The following is a 24,031-nucleotide window of genomic DNA, read 5'->3' on the forward strand; positions in this document are numbered from 1 at the left end:
TTCTTTAGGCCAAACTTTTAATATCCTTAGGCCAAACTTCTTACACTCGCAAGCAATTTTGTGGTCTAACACTTTGTGAAACATCTCAAGTATAAAGATGTTAAACTTAAATATCTAGATGGCTTCTAGTATAACAGATGAAAATTTTATTTATAATTTCAAATTTAAATTTGCTCATATAGGATCACTCCTGAGATGTTCCCTTATGGAAAATTATATAAAATAGACAAAAATATGAGGTCATTAGATCAATATGAGCAACATCTTTTTAGTTGAAAGTTTGGATTGTTATATATGGTATCAAAACAATATCCCAACACAAAGATGAGAACCAAGTATTATGCATGTTGCATGTTGGGAGCTATCTCTTAAACCCTTGGGAGCCATCTTTGAAAATCTTTTTGTTTGATGAATGATTTTGAATTATTTGTAAACATACTAACGTGAAAGTCATTAAATTAAGTGAGCAAGATTGTAATACCCCTGATGTTTAATCAGCTAAAATTTTAAATGTTGACGAATATTTTGGTGTAATTGTTAAAATTTTACTAGAAATATTGATATTAAGCATACATGAGCACCATTGGGATGAGCGACCTTCTAAAAATTAATATCAAAAGAATAAAACCATATGACCATTGAGCCCATACAAACAATATCTCAGTGGTTGAGATTTCAAACCAATGAAGGTTGAGAGGTCGGGTTATTACTGACAATCAGGTCTAGCATGTAAAATAAACTTATTATTTAAATATATATATATATATTATGGTAGATGAGATACAAGCTGATAAATTTCATGTTGACATGAATTTTTATACACGTGTCTGTATCATCTAAAAGAGGGTGTCAATGATTAATCTCTACTCATTTATTGTATAATTCATGTTATCTTATTCATTATACACTTGAAACACAAAATAGTTTCAAGTGGCTGAGTAATGACTGCTTTGTGTGATAAAAATAACTATGATTAATGGACCTAAGAAACAAATAGTTAACTTTATTTCGTTAATACTTAATTACAATTATAAAATATAAAATAATTAAATACAAAAAAAAAGTTTAAGGTTTCTATATCATAGAATTGAACAAATTACGTAAGTCGCTATTAAATATGAGCAATAATGAATAGCAATATTCTCAATAATTGTTGGATGACATTCTTAAACATGATTCAAAGGGTGTTTGAATACAATATTTTTATATATTTCAATTACAATTGATGCATATATGTTTAATTATTAGTCTATTTACTAATAATTAAAGGACATCAATTTTAAAGGGTCCTCTAAAGCATATATTTTGAGAAAATGTGTAATTCATATTAATGTAAAATATTAAATGGAGATGATCATTGAAGAGATCATTTCTTTAACATAGTTACATATTCCCTTAAAATTTTTAGATAGATCAACAATAAAAAAATGATATATTTTGACTAATTTCATTAATTTTTATTTTCACTTTTGCATATCATTGCTCATATTATTTTATTTTTTCAATTTATATTTACACATGCAATCAATTTATAAATACTAATTTTTTTTTCTTATGATTGCTCATATTAATTTTACTGATTTGTTTTACCAAATATCTTACAATAATTAAAAACAAATCCATGAAGGCCTCATTTGATTGCTTGAAAATTTAGTTCTATAATAAACAGACAATAAATTTATTTTTGATTTACAATCATTATTATTATATAAAAAGAAAATAATCTTGATTGAATGCTTTATAAATATTATTCTTAAAATTTAAAATAAATCAGCATTTCTAATCTCACCAAAATTAATCACATAAATTTAAATCCATAGTTTTTTTTGTTAATTAATCAAATTATTCCTCAACTAAGAAATTCAAAAAATTAAATAATAACAATAATAATAATAATAATAATAATAATAATAATAATAATAATAATAATAAAATTCTTACACCAACCCAACTCCACCGAAGCCACCAATCGTAGTCCTCAACTACTACGAGGGTTGGTGAGGTGAAGGAGCTGCTTCAAATTCCCCACCAATTCCTCTATTTTGATACCCAACCTTTAGCATTTTGCTCACATCTCTCATTCTCTCTCGCTCAATGGCAACGGCAGGGGCTTCAATGGCTTGCCAGCCCTTTCTCAAGGGAAGCAGATCCGATGGCGGCGTTGGCCTCGGCTTCAGTGCTTCGGATCTGCGGCGTTTATCAGCTTCATCCGCGGTCCAAATCTGTATCCGGAGTCAGCCTCATCCGTCCCGACGGCTAGGTCTTTCTTTCCCCCAACTTCTTCTACGAATTCGATTTTCACCACCTTTGCGTCTTCTGTGTGTAGAATGAGTTTCTGTAATCAATTATATGCATCTTTTCGGGTTGATGATTTGATTTCCTTTTATATCTGATTGATAAATTTTGTATTGCATTGGTAAGATTTCTTTTCAGCGATTACGAGATGTTGTAGGATTGCAGGACAGAATCTGCTTCTTGCTTTGGCTGCCGATTAAGAAAAGGAATTGATTTTCTTTATAGGATAATATCCGATTCATAATGAACTCAACTTTTATCTCCCTCGTCTTTTGACCAATAACTTCTAAAAATGAGAAGGCTGAGGAAACCTTGAAATTATATATTCATGCGAAAACAATTCCAAAATGAAAATTTGTAATGCTGTAAGTGCAATTAAATCCTAGAAAATGAAGATATAAAAGAGGAATCGTTTGGTGTAGCAATATATGGAACGATTTACATAGATACCACTGTATTCCTAGTATTATTACATATGTAACACCTAAACTTTGATTTTTACATACTTACTACCTTGCTCATGCATGAAAAGATATGTATGTAAATGCCCATAGTATATAATGTGTAAAAATGAGAAATATCATTCAATCTTGCAAATCCACATATGGGAAGATTCTAAAACAAAGACTATTCTTAGCTTTCAAGGTTGCATATTGGAGAAAAAATATTATACTTGTAAACATTTTAAGCATGCTCGAGCAATTTCCATATCAGCATAGAGCTTCCCGAGTAGTAACACTTGCATATAAAAGACAAAAAGTGAAGTTTTTGGAATTTAACGATCACATTTCTTGTAATATAGAATGGTGTACTGCTTTTATGATACCTGTATATTTCTCTCTTTTCTTTTCCCTTATCTCCACCTGTGTAGTGGATCAACAATGGCCATCTTATTTCAGCTGTACTACTGGACTTAAATGCAATAGAGTAAACTTTTCCCACCAATTTCCTGCTTGAAGGTGTAAGGGGCTTGAGACATCTAAATTACAGTAGTTTTAATCGTATTTTTTTTTTGACCTAATTATTTCCTGCAGATACTAGCTTGCCATTTTTCGTTGGTAATTTATGTTTCTTATGCTACATGATTATTTTCAAGTGGCATAAAGGATGCGTTGTTTTTGCAAGTATTCTGAATTCATTCTTTTTGAAATTGTAGAGGTGAAAGCCATTGGAAACGTCTTTGGAAATTTCTTCAAAGTTGCAACTTGTGGTGAGTCTCATGGCGGAGGTGTTGGATGTATAATCAGTGGTTGCCCACCTAGAGTACCCCTCTGTGAAGCTGATATGCAATCAGAGCTTGATAGAAGGTAAATATTGCTCTTTTACACAAGTGTGGAATTAGATTTATGTTCAGGGTGGGCAATTGGCCAATGTAGAATTTGAGATTTCTCTATATAACCTCAAGATATCTTTTTGCCCAAGACTTATATATATATATATATATATTTGGTAATCTTGCCCACCCAAAAATATAAAGTAGGTTCTGGCCCAACTTTTACATTTTTGTAAAAGCCTTCTCTATTATCTTCCTCTCTTTCTTTGAAAATTTCACACAAAATTGTTGAGTTCTTTATAAAGGAGGCCAGGTCAAAGCCGAATAACTACTCCAAGGAAGGAAACAGATACATGCAAAATTTTTTCTGGAATTTCTGAAGGTTGTATCTCGTAGCTTTTATCCTTTTAAATCTTTGCAAATAACAAAATCTTTCGCTTCAAGAGTTTAATAGTTTGGTCTGATGTGATACGATTGTGCAGGAATGACTACTGGAACTCCAATCCTTGTTTTTGTTCCAAATACAGATCAAAGAAGTCATGTAAGCATTCACAATAAAGTTTAATCCACTATTCATTTCTCAATTATCATCTTATGTGAATTTTAGGTAAATATACAATTAAGGATAGTTTTTTGGTTGGTTCCGGGGTATCTAAAACCAAGAAAGGTGAATCAGTCCATGGTTTCAAAAACAAACAAACCTGATTGGCATAAATGAAAGAATCTAATTGTTGTCTTATTTTCTTTATTTATTTATTTACTTTTTTATTTCAAGCTATTTTATTTTGGAAGATTTACATACATACCACTCAATTATTATGTATTTACATATTTAACACTTAAACTTCAATTTTTACATTTATGCTTATCTATGTATGAAAATGGGTTTTTCACTTTTTTAAAAAAAGTTAAAATGGTGGTATTTTTTTATATGATATGAAAGGTTGGGGCTGTATACTTGTAAAAAGTAATATTTATGTGTTTGGGTAGTATACATATAAATGCCCATTTTCTATTTTATATATGCATTAGATATTAATTAGCCTTTTGAATTTTAATTTCCTAAAGGACTACTCTATATTAACATTTGCAGGACTATAGTGAAATGTCAATAGCATACAGGCCTTCTCATGCAGATGCCACATATGATTTTAAATATGGCATAAGATCAATTCAGGTATTTTTGGTTTATGATTTTAAATATAGCATTAAGAAGCATACATATTTTCTGTAAATTTTAGATTGCAAAGCATATACCATTGGATTTCCTTGGTGTTATATGTTCTATCATTGTGAAAATTAAAATGCAGGGTGGCGGCAGATCATCAGCTAGAGAAACAATTGGTAGGGTTGCTGCAGGAGCTGTTGCGAAGAAGATCCTCAAGATGAAATCAAACGTAGAGGTTATTTTCTACTTTTGTTAAAACATAGCACTAATTCGATAATGTGATAAACCTTTCATGACGATATTATTTCTTGTTATTTTACTGAAGTAAGGGAAAGGAAATCTCTATTTGGTTCTAATTTTACTACATCAATATTTTTTAGGCCATTTACATACATTCCACACAATTCTTATGAATTTGTATATCTAACACCTGAACTTTATATTTACATTCCTGTACACTCAAATCTCTAATATCACATAAAAAATGTTACTATTGCTTACTTATTATTATTGAAATACACCTTTTCATACATAGGTTTATGACACTATCAGTGTAAATATTAAATTTTAGGTGTAAAATATATAAATGCATAAGAATTGTATGTATGCAATTTCCCCTTTTTTATATTATGATTCCTAGCTATATTTTACTTCGTTGCTCAAGAAATTGTGGTCTCTCTCGCCTTTGTACACCTGAATAAATCAGCATTGGCTTTCTGGGCAGTTATACTGGCAAGTATTAATTGTTGGAAATATACCTTTTTTTTACTTTCACGGAACTTGGTCTTATCTCTGGTTTAGGGTTTGGATCATGCAAAACTTTAATTTAAGGCATTTTTTCCATAACTTAGGGGTCATTCATATACGTCTAAGCAATTGATAATTGTCATTTTTTATAGGGATTTACACACATCAATAAACAGTCGTATGTATGTAAAATTCCCTTTCTTCATTTACCAAAGAAATTACATAGATGGTTAGAAAGTCTTCCCTTCCATGTTTTTTACCTTTAGTCTGGATCTCACTCTTGTTACAACCCTAGGAAAGCAATTAACTTTTAGAATGTAAATACCACACAAATGTGTTTTATCAGCTGGTGGGATTAAGTTGTATAAACATAGCAAGTATGGATTTATATCACTGCTAATAAGCTTGTACAATGAATAAATAGGAAAATTTATATTTCTAGCCTATTTAAATGTTTTTTAATCATTACCAGAGAAAGGGTACATAGACATTACTCTGCACATCATCTATCTTTCTCCATTTAATAATATCAGCGGCCCTCAAGCTGGAAGAAAAGTAGATTTATGAACAACTTTTTTTACTGAGCATTAATACAAAGATGTCACAAAAATTTTAGCAATTTGACTGACAAGGTAATCATTTTTAGATCTTACCGGGCATTTGCATGAGGATGTACCTTTGTGCATGCTTCTCGCTGATGATATTCTTCTTGTGGATAAGACTAAAGAAAGAGTTCAGGAAAACTTGAATTATGAAGGTCTACATTGGAGTTCAAAGGCCTTCGTGTGAGTATATATAAAACTGAATACATAGAATGCAATTTTAGTAGTAGCAGCTCTAGTGGCAAATTTGTAACTATGGGTGATAAAATCATTAAAAGGTGCAATCGTTCTAGATATCTCGGGTCTACTATTCAAAGTGATGGTGATATAGATGGGGATGTTATTAGTAGAATTGAAGTTGGTTGGTTGAAGTGGAGGAATGCATCTGGCTTGTTATTCGATACAAATGTTATCTAAATCCACAAAACTTCAAAGTTCTTTAACTGTCAGCCGACTCCAGTGCTCATTCATGCTCTCCTTTAGTTGACGAACAAAGCCTTTGCTTGAGCTGCTTCCTAAACGTTGAGCTTACAGAGCTCAATCGAGCTCTTCTAAATGCAAAAAAAAACCATACAAGGCTTGATTAGGGCACAAAAAACCGTGATCCTCCTCCTTCGTCCAGGAAAGGGATGCTCGAGGAAGGCTTGTACAAGCCACTCGAGGAAGGCTTGTGCAAGCCCTTTGATCGTTCGTCTTCTCCCTTCCTCCCTCTTATATGACTCGTGACATTCTATGGAGCCGCTTAAACCATTAATGTGAACGTAAGCTCACGCTTCTCCTTTTTCTCCTCTTCCTCTCCTTCCTCCTCGTCCTTTTTTTCTCCTCTTTCTCCGCTTCTCTCACTTGATGCTCTAATGCGGTTGAGTGAGAGGAGACGTGGAGATAACCTTGCTTTAGACTTCTCGCAGGCGGTGGGTGAATAATCGAACGACACATGCTTAATAGTTGTCAAAATAGTAAATTTGTTTTAATTTTTTTTAATAATTATAATTTTGTTAATGAACAAATTTAAATGGGTATTATTGCACCTAGTTAGGTAGTTTGTAAAAGCATGCATATGGTGGAACAACAATAGCAACAAGCCTTTATCCCATTAAGTGGGATCGGCTACATTAATCATTTTTCTCCTGTCCTATTGAGTGTTGTTTTTTGATTAATTCTAAGAGATTAATATCATTTTTTATACAACATGCCCAAGTCTTTTTAGGTATACCTCTACCTTTCTTAAGTCAAATGAGGAGCTTTAGAATCATTATTTCCATAGGCAAAGGAGTTTAATCTTCCATCTACTCATCTTTTTAACTGCACTATTTTTAAGAGAAAATTTTAGTTTTCTTTCTCATATTTCTTGTCTGAGGTAGGTGCTTCAAAGTATTTGATCGGAATCCATGACTTCACAGCCCAAAAAGATGGACATTCTAATAAGAACAATCTAAGCTTTGCAAGGAGATTTTATGAAAGTTATTCTCAAACTTTTAGAAGTACTAAAAAGATAGAAGAATCTTTACCATCTTCTGTATTTCTGCACTTATTTTTTAAATAAGGCTTGAGGTTCCGATTTAAGCTATCAATGGGTTAATGAGCTACCAAGTTCTAGCTCTAAGTAAACCTCTTTTTTTCTCCTGTAAGATTTAGTCATTTCTGAGAATCTTTGGGGCATGACCATAACTAAGTTTGAAGCAAACCATTGGTTAAGCTAGTAAGCTTTGGCGATTTCTAATAAAATCTGGCATTGACTTGGATTTAATTTAGTAAAATCTTGCTTTTCTTAAATAATGTCCTATAAGAGGTTAAAGAGTTAAAATTGACTTTATTCTAGGTCTCTTGAAAGCCTATTGAGAGCCTTTTTCTGTTTGGGAAATTTTAGCTTCTACAGGAAACTATACATATTTAACTTCCTTTAGAGGGAATTTTTAGCTTCACAAGACGATGAATGTTGAACTTCTTTTGGAAATGGGAAAATTAAAGTTATAGTCATGATTTACTTGTTGACTTTCTAATATTTGTTTAATCATCCGAATCAAGGTTAGTAGTTTTCACACAGGGATCTTAAAGCTATAATGACTAAAATATTGTATAGAATTTTCCTTTTTACAATATTATTCCAGGGCGTCATATTATTTCAAATGAATATAGTAGCTGTTTTGTCATCTCGGGTTTTTTCAATTCATATGGAACGAGTTTTATTTGTCAATTTGACATGAGTAGCTTGAGAGTGTAGATTTATCATATTTCATTTTCCCATGTTTTTTTTATGCTGACATGTAATCAGTATGAAATTTGTTATCAAAGGTGATGAAGTAGCCACCTGTGATACTGAAGTGAGATTTATTGTTAGGATAGTGATAAAAAATCAAGAAAAACTAAATGAAGACAAATAAAAAACAGATCAAAGATCATTATAATGTCACACAGGTTTCACGGCCACATATAGATCACATAAATATCCCGCTAATCATTAAAAGAAGAGTAAATCAAATATTTTCTTATGCATATATAGATAGGAATGGATATATCACTATTGTGAAAATTTTTGAAGTGCCATTTTAGTGCTCAGTGTATGGATAGCTCTTTATATGATATCTTCATATGACCTTTTATGGAGGTTCACTTTTGCTTTGCAGAGCCTCTTTTTTTTTTTTGCGGGAATGAATTTTGTTAGTATGTAAGCTGAATTTTTTGCTCTTTTATTTGACAATTTAAAACATATTTTTCAAGCAACTTGCATATACAGTGGTATTTGAGTTGTATGTGTTTTATTTAGGAGTGTAAGGCGGCATTTATTTGCTGAGTGAATGATTCTTTGATTCCAATTGAATAGATAAATATTTTTTTTGTGATTGTTATGATTCCTTTAGCCAAATAATCTCATTTTTGGCTTCAATAATACCTCCATATTCGGCTTCTGTTCTTGACAATGCAACTATCTTCTACAATTATGATACTTAACTGATGGTGGTGCCACCTATGGAGTACTTGTACCCCATAATACTTCTTAATATATCCGGGCTTCCTCCCAAATTCCCATAAGCATATCCTTCTAGTTTTAGTTCAGCTCCTTTGAAATTTAATTAATGTTTTACCTTTTTGGTAGCATGTGATCCACTTTAAAACCTTCTAGTTTTTTTTTTTCCAGATTCAACTTATAATGACTATTTGTTATTGAATGTGCAATATCCAGTATTTTGCAAACCATTGTATGCATCATAAAGACAACTAATGAGTGGATTTTAAACATATATCCTTTTTCTCCATCAATTTTCAGTAGTAATTTTTTTTTGAGCTTGAATTGACTAGTCATTTTGGCTTTCGGTATATTGAACCTATCTAACATTTTCTTAATGTATTGAGATTATGACAAGTTCATAGTACATATAGCTTTGTTTTGATTTATTCTCATTCAAACAATTTTCTAGGCTTCCACTAGGTTTTTCATGTCAATTTTTTTCTTATAAATTCTCCTAAGATTGTTGATTTTAGCTCTCATAAACAATTTATTATTACCATATAAAAGTAGGATGATACAAGTTTTTTTTTGGCTTTTAACATAGCAATAATGATCAATGTTGCATATGCAAAAATCAATCTTAGCATGATTCTATTCAACTTCTGAGATCATTGGTGTAGTGCTTGCTACAAATTATTTAGGCCTTTATTGAGCTTGGAGATTATATTTTTCCAATCATTGTACCATGTATCTTTTATATGGAACCATAATGATGTCTTCTTTTAGATTGCCATACAGGAAAATAGTTTTAACATCCATTTGTTGTGGATGCAACTCTTTTGTAGCTATAAAATTCATAATTATCATTGTTTTGTAATTTTAATCATATAAGAGAAACTTCCAGTGAAATCATTACCTATTTTCACTATTAGTCTGATCTTGTAACTTTTGTTGTTCTTCTGAACCATTATTTATTTTGTAGGTTCATTTGTTTTCTTAAACTTTTTTTTCCTTAAATAGCTTAGTCAATATCCATATGTTATTTTTTATAAAAATTTATCCGTTTTTGTTAACTACCAGTTAGATGAAGATTTATTTTTTATAGTTTCTTGATAACATTCATATTCACTTTTATCAGTAAATAGCTGATTGACAAGTTTTGCAATTCTATATGATCTTGTGTGCTATGTTGATGTCAATTTTTATCATTTTCTTGTGTCCTCTTTATTTTTTTTTAAAATTATGTAGCTCTACTGATTGTACTTGCGCCATACCGGACTTTTTTTTTTTAATTTTACTCATCCTATCAATATACATTTCAGTTTCATTTCTGTTACTTTGAAAACAAAATTCTTGATTCTAATTATTTTTCTATTTTCATCTTCACAAAATTCATAGTAAAAGTCAGTAGTGTTATAATCAATAAAGCAACATTTTTACTATTTCGGTTAAGCTTATTTCTTCAATTATTATCCATGCGTACATAAAAGGCAATAAAATATGTTTCAAATGTTAGAGACACGTCTTCTTTCTCGTCCAGGTTCCTTCGAAAGTCCCAAAATTAAGCATTATAAATGCATCTTGATTGATTAGATATGTTGTTATATTTTCTGAATTAGCCCAAAATATTATTGGCAATCCAAGATGCAATGTGGTACTTTAAGCCCTCTAACTTAAAACTCCTATTTATTCTTTTAACAAATTCATTTTGCTGGGGAGTTCCTAGGTCCGTTATGTGCATATAAAGTCCATTAGCAGCCTAATAATTTTTAAACTTGTTGTCAACATTCTCTCCACCATTATTGGATTGTAGGCATTTAATTTTTTGTGCTGTCCCATCATTAACTAAAAATTTTTCATCTTATAAACTTAATAAAGACATTAAATTTATTTTTGATAAAATAAACCTATTTTTCTTATTTTTGGTAAGCTAAACGTACTTTTCTTATTTTTGATAAAATAAACACAATTCACTAAAAATTGGGTGTATTGCAGGCCCAAATTGTGTTGGAAGTCCAAATAATGCCGAAGATATCATGTTTAACAATTTTTATTTATATTCTTTTGGTTTTGGTTATTATTTAGCTTATTATAAAAATTATTTGAAACTCAATGACACTTACCCTTGGCTTCTACAAAGTTGCCATAAGGAATGTTATGCACAAGTAGTATAGGGCCTCCTCTCTATGCCAATTGCTAAGCAAGGTAGTCACGATATTTGTATGAAGCACTATCAAGCAGTGGCTTCCCACTTATGCGCATGTTAGTAAATTCAGCATTTTATAGGGTCCTTTGAGAAATCAAGACTGTTGAAATGCTCTGATTGACCAATTTATTCAGTCTTTTAAAATATACTTTTATTTTTTTGTAATTTTATTTCAATGTTCGTTCTTCATAATCTGTGAGATGGTATGTGATGTCATTTTCCAATATGAAGTAATGTTTAATATTTACTTATGTATCTATTGAAATTGCTGTAAAGAAGCTTTTATAGATTGATTAAGCTAAGGATCTACTAAAGGATGCACAAATTATATTTTTTATCTTGTAGATATTAGCTTATGTCTCCCAAGTTCATAAAGTAGTGCTTCCTGATGGAGTGGTTGACTATAATACTGTCACGGTAGATCAGGTATGTGATTTCTGCCTTGATCCATTTTTTGTAGAATCTCTAATGCACTTTTATTTACATTCTAAAACAATTTTATTGCATTCATTAGATAGAAAGCAATATTGTTAGATGTCCAGATCCAGACTATGCTCAGAAGATGATTGATGCCATTGATGATGTTCGAGTTAGAGGCGATTCTGTTGGTGGAGTTGTGACCTGCATTGCGAGAAATGTTCCACGTGTAAAACTTCTTTACTTGTGATTTTGTGATTCTAATGTTTTTGCGTAATATTTCATCTCAACCCATAATTTTGTGACAAGCTCTTAAGTCTTTCTTAGAAAACAATACCCTTTTACTCTTTCATAAGCAACCCTCTTTCTCTAAAATTGTTTTTTTTTTCTCGTTGAACCTATGATTGGGTGTTTGGGTTCTAAATCCATCTTACGGGCTGTCTGTTGAACCTATGATTGGGTGTTTTGGTTCTAAATCCATCTTAAGGGCTGTCTGGTAATGGATTTAAGTCGATTTAAATATGACAAACAGAAGAAGTGACACCTTTAAATCCTGGATTCCATAAATCTGGTTTCTTAGTTTTTTTTCTCAGTTTCATCTTAAATCCTCGATTTACTAAATTTTGCGTTTTAGTAAGACTGGATTTACAAAATTTACTGAAGCAGCTAAGGCTGTTACCATACTGGCCCTTAGTCTCTCTCTCGCTTTCTCTCTTCTATGGGTGTATATATCTCACAAAATCAACCAGCTCGCACACAATCACAGATGGTCAATTCTCAATTCTCCTTTTTCTCATTGCCAATTTTTTGCAGGGTCTTGGATCACCAGTATTTGACAAGCTTGAAGCAGAGCTTGCAAAAGCTATGATGTCACTTCCCGCAACGAAGGGAGTTCAATTTGGAAGTGGATTTTCTGGTAGATAACAGCGTACAGTTTTTTTTTTTTTCTCTATAGCTGAAAACTCAACTTTTTATGGGATTAATTAATCTTCAAAGCTTTTTAGGGCTACATTGTTTTTTTTTTAAATTAAATCTAAGGGAATATCTGATTCGTTAAGTGTAGTTTTTTAAACTTTTTCGTATTGAATTTTTTGTAGGTGTTTTAATGACCGGGAGCGAGCATAATGATGAATTTTACACTGATGACAATGGGGTAATTAGAACAAGAACAAACCGTTCAGGTGGTATTCAGGTTAGTTATTCTTACTTGAATTTAGAAGCTGTCTTTTAACCAAGTTCTGTATTGCCTTTTGTTTTGAGCTTAAAGCTGTCTTTTTTAACAAAATGGAAGATTTACATACATACCACTTAATTCCTATGTTTTTACATATTTAACATCTAAACTTCAATTTTTACATATGTGCCGCCTTATCTATGCATGAAAAGAATTATTTACTTTTTAAATGTAAAGAAGATGACATTTTTGATGTCATATGAAAGATCTGGGTGGTATAAATGTAAAAAGTAGAGTTTAGGGGTTAGGTACGCAAATACATAAGAATTGGATGTTATGTAAATGCCAAAAAAAAAAAAAAAAAAAAAAAAAAAAAGGCTATGGCTAATCTCTGCCCTTAGTGAGATGTACGTGCTAAGCTTTTGAGATACAATAATGCTTAAATTATTAGAGAAATTTTTTATTTCCACATTTGATTCGAAGCATTCTAAATACATATTTTTTTTCATTGATTGTATAAAATATACATTTTCTTCTATAATTTTGAAAAATCTATTTCAAGTCTTCTATTTGAGTTATAATTATCGGATTTTGATCATAGGCTTTCATATTTCCTCATTCTTTATTGTCCATACAATTTTGTGAGCCGCCTGATTATATGCTTTCTACTTTTGTTGTCAGACATAACTAAGGAGGTTCTTAAGCTAGGTGGTTAGGTTTTCTCTTTTTAATTACTAATTTCCATTCTTTTTTATTTCCATTTCATTCTTAGATTAACAATCATTAAAAATAGCTTTTAATGAATTTATTTCTCCATATATATATAATTTCTCCATATATGATGCTTATAACCTATATAACATCTTTATAAAATATGATCATTTTGTCTTTACTTTTTAATAAATTACATTATGTTTATATTTTTATAATCTTAGTATTGGATCACAACAGTTCTTTGAGTGTATTTTTTAATATTTTTTGTTGCAAAACCAAAAAGTTAAAAACGATTCTCAATGTCCATATTGTATTCATTGTGTTTCTTATTAACAAGTTTCAATCATGTCCAGGGAGGAATATCCAATGGTGAAACTATATACATGAAAGTTTGTTTTAAACCGACATCAACAATTGCGGTAAGTCATTCTCCACAATCCTTTTCTATATTGTTTGAATTATTCATGGAAACATTCTGAAACCGTTTATATTTCTCAATTTGTTCAAGGAAATGCAAAATGTCAACATATAGAGTTTTATTTTTCCGAGCAATGACATACATACCACCCAATTCCTATGTATTTACATAACTAACATCTAAAATTTACTTTTTACGTTTATACCACACAAAGTTTTCATATCACATAAAAATATTACTATTTTAACTTCTCAAAGGTGAAATTTCATGCATAAGATGATATGTATGTAAAAACCAAGGTTTATTTGTTAGATATTTAAATATATAGGAATTGAGCGGTATTTATGTAAATACTCTTTTATTTTTTCGAACACTGAGTGAATTTAATTGTAAACACATATATACACCTAAATACACAATGACTGGAGCCTACGATTTCAAAAGTGGAAACCGGAGCACTCAACTGCTAGTTAAAATTGGAATTCATTAAAGAATTCATTTTCTTTCATGGCTTAGCATATAGATTCCCGAAGTGATGGTTGAGGTCAAAAACTTTATTTCCTTACATTCAAATTGTTAAAAGGTTGGTCATTTCTTTTGCTCGTCAAATTTTATGGAATAATGAATGGGATGCATGGTAATTGTTAAGGCTATAAATGATTTGAATTTGGTTCGAGTCACTTCGGTCGACTAATGCTCAAGGTTGAGCTCAAGCCCAATTTTAATATTTTAAGTAATTATTATGATAGAGCAGATGATTCTAATTCAAACAGTTGCTATGATATGGAATTGATATAAGAAAGGCATTTAATTTTTGGAAGATTTGCATAGGTACCACTCAATTCCAATGTATTTACATACATTTGTCCTACCTTACCTATGCATGGTGTATTTTACTTTTTAAAAATTAAAATAGTATTATTTTTTATTTGATAAGAATGATTGGGATAGTATAAATGTAAAAAGTAAAATTTAGGTGTTAGATATGTAAATACATAGGAATTAGATGATATGTAAATGCCCCTTAATTTTTAAGAGCCTACTTGAACAGGATATGTTCTATAAAAATTACTGGTGCATCTTTACTGTTAAAGATGCAAGCAACCCACCATGGTTGATGACACATGGCCTATGTGTTAATGGTTGAGATCCTCTTTGTATGGATTGTAACTGTCAAGGATCGTTCCTGCTTGGCTTCGACCGGCTTGGATGGGCTTAAGGTTTTTTGACATATCAACTGACTTGGATGGCCTTAAGGTTTTTTGACATGTTATAAAAAAAGGGCATTTACATACCACCAAATTTACATGTACTTACATATCTAATACCTAGATTTTATTTTTTACAATAATACCGACCAAATCTTTCATATCACATAAAAAACAACATTATTCTAATTTTTAAAAAGTGAAATACACATTTTCATGCATAGGTATGGTGACATGTATGCACAACAACAACAATAACAAGCCTTTATCCAACTAAGTGGGGTCGGCTTCCATTGAGTCTTATTGAGTGTCAAATTTTTATTCAATTCTAATTGATTATGATCATTTTTTATACAACATGACCAAGTCTTTTTAGGTGTACTTATGGCTTTCTCAACATAAGTCAAATCTAAAACATCTACTCTCCTAACTGGATCATCAGATAGGCGAATTTACTAAGTCAAATCTACTAAGTGGGGTCGGCTACATGAATCTTTTTTTTTCCATTGAGTCTTATTGAGTGTCAAACTTTTATTCAATTCTAATATATTAATATCATTTTTTATACAGTATGGCCAAGTGTTTTTAGGCGCACTTTTGTCTTTCTCAACGTAAGTCAAATCTAAAACATCTACTCTCTTAACCAGAGATAGTCAACGTTTAATGTGATCACACTATCTGAGATTACTCTCTCTAATCTTGTCTGCCACTGGAGCTTTAACAACCCTTCACAGATAGATTCATTTTACATTTATTCTCCAAGCGTTAAGCCACTTATCCACCTAAGCATTCTCATCTCAAAAACATTTAACTTTATTTATGTTTCTCTTTTAAAGGCCAATATTCCGCGGCATAAAGCATTGCAGGCCTCACCATTATGTTATAAAATTTTTCTTTTAAGTTTAAGCGGTACTTTTCTATCACATAATAGGCCCGATGCATTCCTACACTTCAACCAACCTACTTCAATTCTACTAATAACATCCCCATTTATATCACGTTCACTTTGAACAATAGATCGGAGATATCTAAAACATTCACACTTTTTAATGATTTGATTGTCCATAGAAATTTGGTTGTTTGGTAAATACATAGGAATGAATGATATGTATGTAAATTTTTCCATATAAAAAATATATATATAAAACAAACTTATAAGTTGCCCGGCTCAGTTGCACCTCTATTAATTTGTTTTAATTATCTCTCCCCTTCAAAGAAACAAACCCGATCCTTCACATATATTGCCACCACTGTTGCAGACCTACCCATGATTATTTCAATTCCTTTTTGCAGAAGAAACAAAACACGGTGACTCGGAATCGCGAGGAAACTGAAATCCTCGCAAGGGGCCGTCATGATCCTTGCGTTCTACCTCGAGGTTCTGATCCTTGCGATCTACTCTCCTTTCCTTCATAATTCTCTGCGTTTCATCTAAATTTTGATTGCATCAATTCTCTTGCAGCTGTACCCATGGTGGAAGCCATGGCTGCTTTGGTTCTTGTAGACCAACTAATGGCTCAAATTGCACAGTGTGAAATGTTTCCTATCAATGCTGATCTCCAGCGTTCTGTTAGTGAACCTATCAGTGGTTCTGCAAAGATGCCAAGTGAATTATATCCTTCTGTTTAATGAGAGTTTCTTTCTTATTCTTCTTTCATGTAATTTAAGGATTTATATAAATTATAATGGCAGCAACTAATGGTAGCTATTAAGAGCTGGCTTTTTAGTGGTGCTTCAATGGTTATAGCAAGTCTATTTTACCAGTTAAATTTTTGTTTAGGAAGATTTACACAAATGTCACTCAATTCCTATGTATTTACATGTCTAACGACTCAACTTCAATTTTTACATGCATGCCACTTTAAATGTAAAAAGTGAAGTTCAGTTGTTAGATATGTAAATACATAGGAATTGGGCGGCATGCGCGTAAATGCCCCTTTTGTTTATTAATATTATTCCTCTTGGTGATAATATTGGTTAAGTGTAACAAAATCATCATATTTGCACATGATAGTGTGACTTGTAAGTTGTTAATTTTGTCTATGTAGTCTTAAGATTTTAGAGGAGATTTGTTTGAGAAGCTATGATTTAGCAATGCAATGTGGTGATGAGGCTTATCTAACATACAAACTTCAATATCCACCTGCATAAAAACTGGAATCTTTTATTGTCAGATAAAAAATCACTAAAAAGTGAAATGTGCCTTTTTGATGGACGCTGAAGTGATAAATATGGGTGTAAATGAGCAGAACACGTGCGAGCCTGGCCTTATGTCATTCGGCTAGTTACAAAATATTATTGTTCTTGTTTGGTTTGTTTATGTTTTGAACGCACAAAATTTGTTTGTATTATGATCGTTTGTTTTGTGAGTCAGACGAGCTATTCATGAATAAAGGGTTATATTCACAATCTTAGTAGAACACCCATAAGATATTGAGTATGAGTGATATATATATATATATATATATATATATATATAATTTATTTATTTTGAGACAATTTGAGCCAAAATGAGTTGAACAAGAATGATAAATTTTTATTCCTGCTCGGTTTATTTGCTTAGCAAATAAATTGAACACGAGCTTCTTAACAAGCCAAACATGAACTATTTGTGAATAAGGAGCTGAATTGGCAGTCCTAGTGATAACTTAAATATGAAAGTCTAGGCGTTATATATATAAATACATAAAGATTTATATCTTTATGCGGTTGGTATGTAAATTTCTTGAAAATTTAGTGACAAGTTCATTTGATTCAATGTTGTGTGATTATTAAGACTTCTTGTAAACCTTTGAATCCTTAAAATGAAACTTTCATAAATTTGTCTAAATAACAAAATTAAGAAGAAAATGGCAGTATTATTCTTGGTGTGATTCAAATAATGAAAAAAATTTATTATCTTAATGCATTAATCTGTCATTCAATAAGTACAAGTCTTAGCATGTACAGTAGTAGTGCTGCAACTTAAATAAATTTTATTTAGGTGTTTGATATGTAAATGTACGTGTTGAATTTTAAATGTATCAAGGGTTAGACCATAAAACAAGAGTGAGACATGAAATTTTAACATTAAACATGTATGGGTTTGCGTCTTGGCTTTTCTCTAACTCGATCGGTTGAGCTTGTTGGAGTTCGATTTGATAAGACATACTCGTTTGGCTATGTTGTGTCGATATTGTCGGTCTGCATTTGATTAACTTTGGGTTGGCATGACTGACTCGATAGATTTGACTTTGCTGGAAGGTTGATCCTAGTCTGATCTAGTGCAATTGTTGACCGTCAATCCCTATTAAGGAGCTCATGTTGGCTGAGCGATGCTAGAAAATAAATCAATGTAATCCGATAGGTGGCGCACTCCCCAACAAGGAGAGCTAAAGGGATGGTTTAGATTTCTTGTGACATGATTACCTCTCGATCCTTGATAAAAATCTTCTAGGACATCCAGAAGATGGCTAATGGCATTAAGGAGCTTAGTCTTTACTAGGGTTGGGGCTCAGGCTTACATGGTCGCGTTCAACTGGCTTTACCTATATTTTTGACTACCGCATCCAATTGATTAAACATCCCTTTTAATTTTAACAGGCGAGCCCTTCTTAATTGTACATTTTTGTCTTCTAGATTGTTAGATCTCCTCAAGATTCATGTCATCACATTCCAAATGTACAATAAAAATACAGTGGTATATATATATATATATATATATATATATATTACTACAAAAGGATTAAAACATTAGACGACAATTCTTCCCATTTCTTCCCTTTTAACAGAATAAAAAAAAGGTAAAAGCAGGCTGACTCTTCTTTCGTGGTCATTGAGAGGTAAAGGAAAGGGACGCTATCACGCATGCTCTCCACTAATTTTTAAACACAGTCCTCCAAAGAATTAAAACCCATTTGATCCTCTTATTTATTATTTTATTATATTTCAAACAAAAAATTAACATTATATATATATATATATGTGTGTGTGTGTGTGTGTGTGTGTGTGTGTGTGTGTGTGTGTGTGTGTGTGTGTGTGTGTGTGTGTGTGTGTGTGTGTGTGTGTGTGTGTGTGTGTGTGTGTGTGTGTGTGTGTGTGTGTGTGTGTGTGTGTGTGTGTGTAAATTAATTAGTCAAAGCTCTTTATGGTTTAAAAGTAAAGATTGGCATTTAAATCTTAAGTTTATTATTATGCCTAATGCCTTTATGACTAATGATGTTGAATGGCATGTTTATTCCAAATTTAATTATGACAACCTTAGTGTGAAAATGTGACCTTTTTTTTGTAAAACTTACTTTTTTTTAATATTGATTTGAATACTATTAATCAAGTCAAAAGCTAAGCATTTTACTATCATATTTTGGCATCAAAGATTTATGTGAAGCTTTAAAGTATCAAATTTTTGAAATAGCGTGGTCATGTTTCAAGGCACTTTTTAGAAAATTTTGAAAAAAAAGTTAAAATACATTGACATCATATTTTCAAGATACTCATGATGCAAATTCTCTCTTGGATAAAAGATATATTTTTTAAAACTTAACAAAAAAATTAAAGTTTTTGATGCTCAATGATTTGTAAACCTCTTGGGATTATGGAATGAGACCAATTTTGCTAATGTGGTTAGAAACTTATGTGCATTGAACATAGATCTTTTAGTTGAATAGAAAACTCTCTATCAACTCCACAAGCCTTGCACAAGTGCAGAGTTGGACCCAGGAAGGGTCTAGGAGACGCAATTGTCTCCAAGCAGGAACGATCCTTGACAGTTACAATCCATAAAAAGAGGATCTCAACCATTATTTATATGGGAGGACAATTTGGCTTATAATCTCTCCTAAAATATCATTTTGTCCTTCATTACCATAGCCCTTTCCCCCATTATATTTTTGTGTGTGCACACGCTCACACTTGTGTTTATATGTGTGTGTGTGTGTGAAATGATAAAATTGAAAATTAGATTTTATGCATAGGTCAAAGAACTTCTATTTCAATCTTAAGAAAATGAGTAGGTGGTTCAAGTATCAATAAATAAATGATAACGATAATGCTCATAATTCAAGACCTTATTTTATAAGCTTCCATTGATGTACTTTAATTTGATTATCATCATTAAAAAATATACAAGAAAAATAAGCTTAGATAATATTATTTTACACTTTTTTATATTTATGGCTATATCAACATATAAATTTAAGGGGGGTCTAATTATCATGTTTATTATTATTATTATCCTAAGATATGCTTGTTATGAGGGCAGGACCCATTCTAATGAATATATAAAGAGAATACTATGTCAAGATATAAATTTAATATTGGAGATAATATTTTAAAATTTTAACAACTAAATATATTGAAAACGAAACAAAATATTTTCTATCTTTTATTTACACTGAAAAAAAAAATATTTATATAGGGGCAATTTCTTTGCAAGCATTTATGATATATGTATATTTTAAATATAATTAAATTAATTGTATTTTGATTTCTTAAGATTAAAATACAAATATTTTCTTTTATTTCCTACTCATAATACATTAAATCATATAATTAAATATATTTTGAACCACGAATATTTGAAATCATAGATGGAAATAAAATATAGAAGCAATTCATGTGGCATTTTGCTTTTTTTTTTTTTTTGCAAATTTATTAATCCAATAATTACTTTTTGTAAATATAATTAATTAATCCATATATTTTCCATTTGGAGTTATTTTATTTTTATTGATATATTTTTTGATCAAATATTATAAGTTTTGGATTTATTTAAAGTGTCATTTGCATGCTTCAAATAATTGTGCATTATTTTATTTGTTTTAAAGTATGGCCCATCAAATATCGTGTAAAGTTAGTATATATTCATTTGAAAAATATTTCATTAATTATAATTAAATTAAAAACAAGGCAAATTAATATGTACCATTGAAAGCAACATCACAGGTCCGACCCCAACCACCAGCTATTCTTAGTCTAATCTGAATATTAAATTTAATATATATATATATATATATATATATATATATGGCATATTCCTTGAATTATGAGGAGCTTTGGAATTATTCAATAAATGCATATTTGAAATCAAAACATGATGGTGACAATCATCATCATAGAAAATTTTGGGTTAAATTTATCATTAAATTTATTTTGAGCTTAATACAATCTAAATTTTAACTAATAAATATATTATATTTATCTGAAAATAAATATAAATGTTATGTCACCAAAAATTATAGGATCAAACATGAATACTATGAAATTTTTATAAGAAAAAACTTTCGGAGTCAAACTCATGATCAAGTAAGCTCCGGTTTCATAACATTCATAATAAAAGTGAGAGCCTTGACAAGACCAACCCAATGATTCTAAAATTTATTCAATAAGAGTTCAATCAAGCCTAAATGAAGTCGTTGAAGCACAATTGAAGGCTTTGGACCATCGATTGAATGGCAAAATGAACTCTAAATTTGAAAATTTTATAATTGAATTGAGTATTTATATGAGAGGAATCCAACAAGCGTAAGATCGCTCAATTCAAATCTCATTAAGACACCCAGTCCTTAAAAAATCACTTATGATCAAGATGGATCAACATGGACCATCTGATCATGTGATTAGGGAAGTTATGCGTCAAAAGATCAAATGCTCCTCTCTGATAAGTTTTAAAAATGATCTCTCCTTTTGTTTCTGAGTTTAAAGTATGTTCTAAAGAGAAGACCAAACGAGTAACCGCCATCCTCCATAACCGTCATCTACTGTCGGCCATAAGTTTCAGTAGCCACCAGCTACTATCGACCACCGATCTCTGTCACTGCCTGCAGACGCCCTTCGCTAGCCCTCAACGACCGCTGCTTGCAACTATTAGCATGAATCCGTCTGTTGTTGAATTCATAACACTAATATTTTTTAGCAAAGGAAAGACAAGTTCTTCTCACTGTGCCCCGTTCTCCAAGTCATGAAAGAATAGTATATCTCTATGCTCACAAATGTACGAATTTTTCACATAAAAGTTATGTTGTCTCCCATCTTTATATTTTTATGTTTATATAATATTAATATGATAAATTACAACTCTAACCTTGTTAAATTAGTACTATGTAACATTAATTGCGAATGAGATGGTCTTTCAATGAAATGACTGTCGGCGCTATAATCCGTTCATAATAAAGTGACCAATTTTGTAAATTATATTTTTCTCACTTGTCGCTATTAATAATAGTAAGATGTCAATTATCACCCCATTTTACATGCAAATATCAAGTTCAAAATTCTCTTTAAATAAGTTACAAAAATACCTTTTTATATTTAAAATACTTTTAACTAATAGTTTGTGACTTCTTGACCTTCAAAATCTATTTTATTTAAAAAAATAATAATAATAAGATGTTAATAAATGTAAATATTAAGGTGTAGATGTTAGAAACATAAATATATAGAAATTGTGTGGTATATATGTAAATGCCCCCACCATCATAAAAAAAAAACAAAAAAGAGGCCCTACAAGCTTTGACCGACTATGAAATAAAAATAATAATAATATTATGCCATTGAAATCCCATCAAACTCTTAAATGTGTCCTTTTCAGGTCACAAAACATGTCTTTTGCTGTGAACTGTACATTTGACAATTAATAAATCCAATTTAACTTTTTATCTACATGATACATATGACTCATGCTCATTTATATATATATATATAGAGAGAGAGAGAGAGAGAGAGAGAGAGAGAGAGAGAGAGCATGGAGTGGCATACTAGCAATAAAAAATAAGGGCAGCATGGAGAAAAATAATACATAAATAATATGAATATATGTTTATTACAGAGAAATCCCTAAAGCTAAGAGACGGATAAAATCTTGTCAGGTGTATCTGTCAAACCTATCTAAAAAATGATGAAAGGACATTTATTAATGTGTTATTGAAAAACAACTCAAATAACACCACAATACCACAAGTATTATTGTTTTGCTTCAAGAATCCCGCAAAAAGAATTAGAATAACACTATAACAAAACCACAGTAACACCGGTGATCTGTGCCAATAACACCGCTCGGAGAACTACACAAATAACACCGTGGTAAAATCTCAATAACCCCTGCAAAACAACTCTAGTAACACCATTATAGCACCACAATAACATCCGCGAGCAGCTGCAATAATATTTAAAATATTATTGAAAGTATTGCGGTGTTATTTTATCAAAATACCATCACATACCATCAATAACACCTAAAATAATATCATTTGCATCTAATCCGGCCGCAGGCTCGTCCGGATACAATGTTTTTGGGTAAACATGAATGTCTGAGTGTTAGATATGTAAATACATAAGACTCGTGTGATATTTTTGTAAATACGGCTGACATAAATTCTAAAATTGGTTCAACCTCTGCACCACACAAGCATCAACTGGACTCATAAGTTATTCAGCTTTCCAAAAATAAATAAATAATAATTGCAATAAGGTTGGCAGAGGGTAGCAATCAACAAACCAAATTGAAGTAACCTGAAGATCAGCAAAAATATAAAAAAAAAAAATTTTTATTGCAAAAATAAATTACAATATTTACATAATTAGGCGAAATCGTTGAGCAGTCTTAGAAGCCTGCAAGCAAAGTTCGGTTTTAAGTACATGAGTTGGTGAGAAGCATGCAGCAAATTCCAGATGTATAAAAACCAATCACTGAAAAATACTCTCCGCTAATGTAACCTTGACTAAGACTGAAGAAAAGGCGAGATTTTTTTTTCTAAAAATGTGTTTTTTCATTGGAAGATTTGCATGCATGCCCCTCAACTTTTACTTTTTTACATATATATATATATATATATATATATATATATATATGTTAGATATGACTCATATACCAGAATTTGGAGTCTC

The 24,031-nt window shown here is 30.9% G+C and overlaps 1 protein-coding gene across 1 annotated transcript; it reads left to right on the forward strand.

The window, feature by feature from the left end:
• The first annotated feature begins 1,963 nt into the window (after window positions 1-1,963).
• On the forward strand, window positions 1,964-16,989 carry LOC110027721 (chorismate synthase, chloroplastic). Its single transcript, XM_020729258.1, has 13 exons — window positions 1,964-2,260; window positions 3,452-3,602; window positions 3,874-3,950; window positions 4,051-4,109; window positions 4,662-4,745; window positions 4,879-4,971; window positions 11,584-11,664; window positions 11,753-11,884; window positions 12,469-12,571; window positions 12,753-12,847; window positions 13,897-13,962; window positions 16,463-16,547; window positions 16,632-16,989. The coding sequence occupies exons 1-13, from the start codon at window positions 2,095-2,097 to the stop codon at window positions 16,796-16,798; spliced, it is 1,359 nt and encodes a 452-aa protein (XP_020584917.1). The 5' UTR covers window positions 1,964-2,094; the 3' UTR covers window positions 16,799-16,989.
• The last annotated feature ends 7,042 nt before the right edge of the window (window positions 16,990-24,031 follow it).

Source organism: Phalaenopsis equestris, unplaced genomic scaffold (genome assembly GCF_001263595.1).
Source record: "Phalaenopsis equestris unplaced genomic scaffold, ASM126359v1 Scaffold000436, whole genome shotgun sequence".
NCBI classification, from domain to species: domain Eukaryota; kingdom Viridiplantae; phylum Streptophyta; class Magnoliopsida; order Asparagales; family Orchidaceae; genus Phalaenopsis; species Phalaenopsis equestris.

Bases quoted from the DNA above. Each gene is read 5' to 3' on its own strand.
- LOC110027721 (XM_020729258.1), top strand. From the start codon at position 2,095: ATGGCAACGGCAGGGGCTTCAATGGCTTGCCAGCCCTTTCTCAAGGGA. The intron at 3,951-4,050 runs GTTGTATCTCGT...ACGATTGTGCAG, and splicing joins TTTTTCTGGAATTTCTGAAG to GAATGACTACTGGAACTCCA. The intron at 11,885-12,468 runs GTAAAACTTCTT...AATTTTTTGCAG, and splicing joins TTGCGAGAAATGTTCCACGT to GGTCTTGGATCACCAGTATT.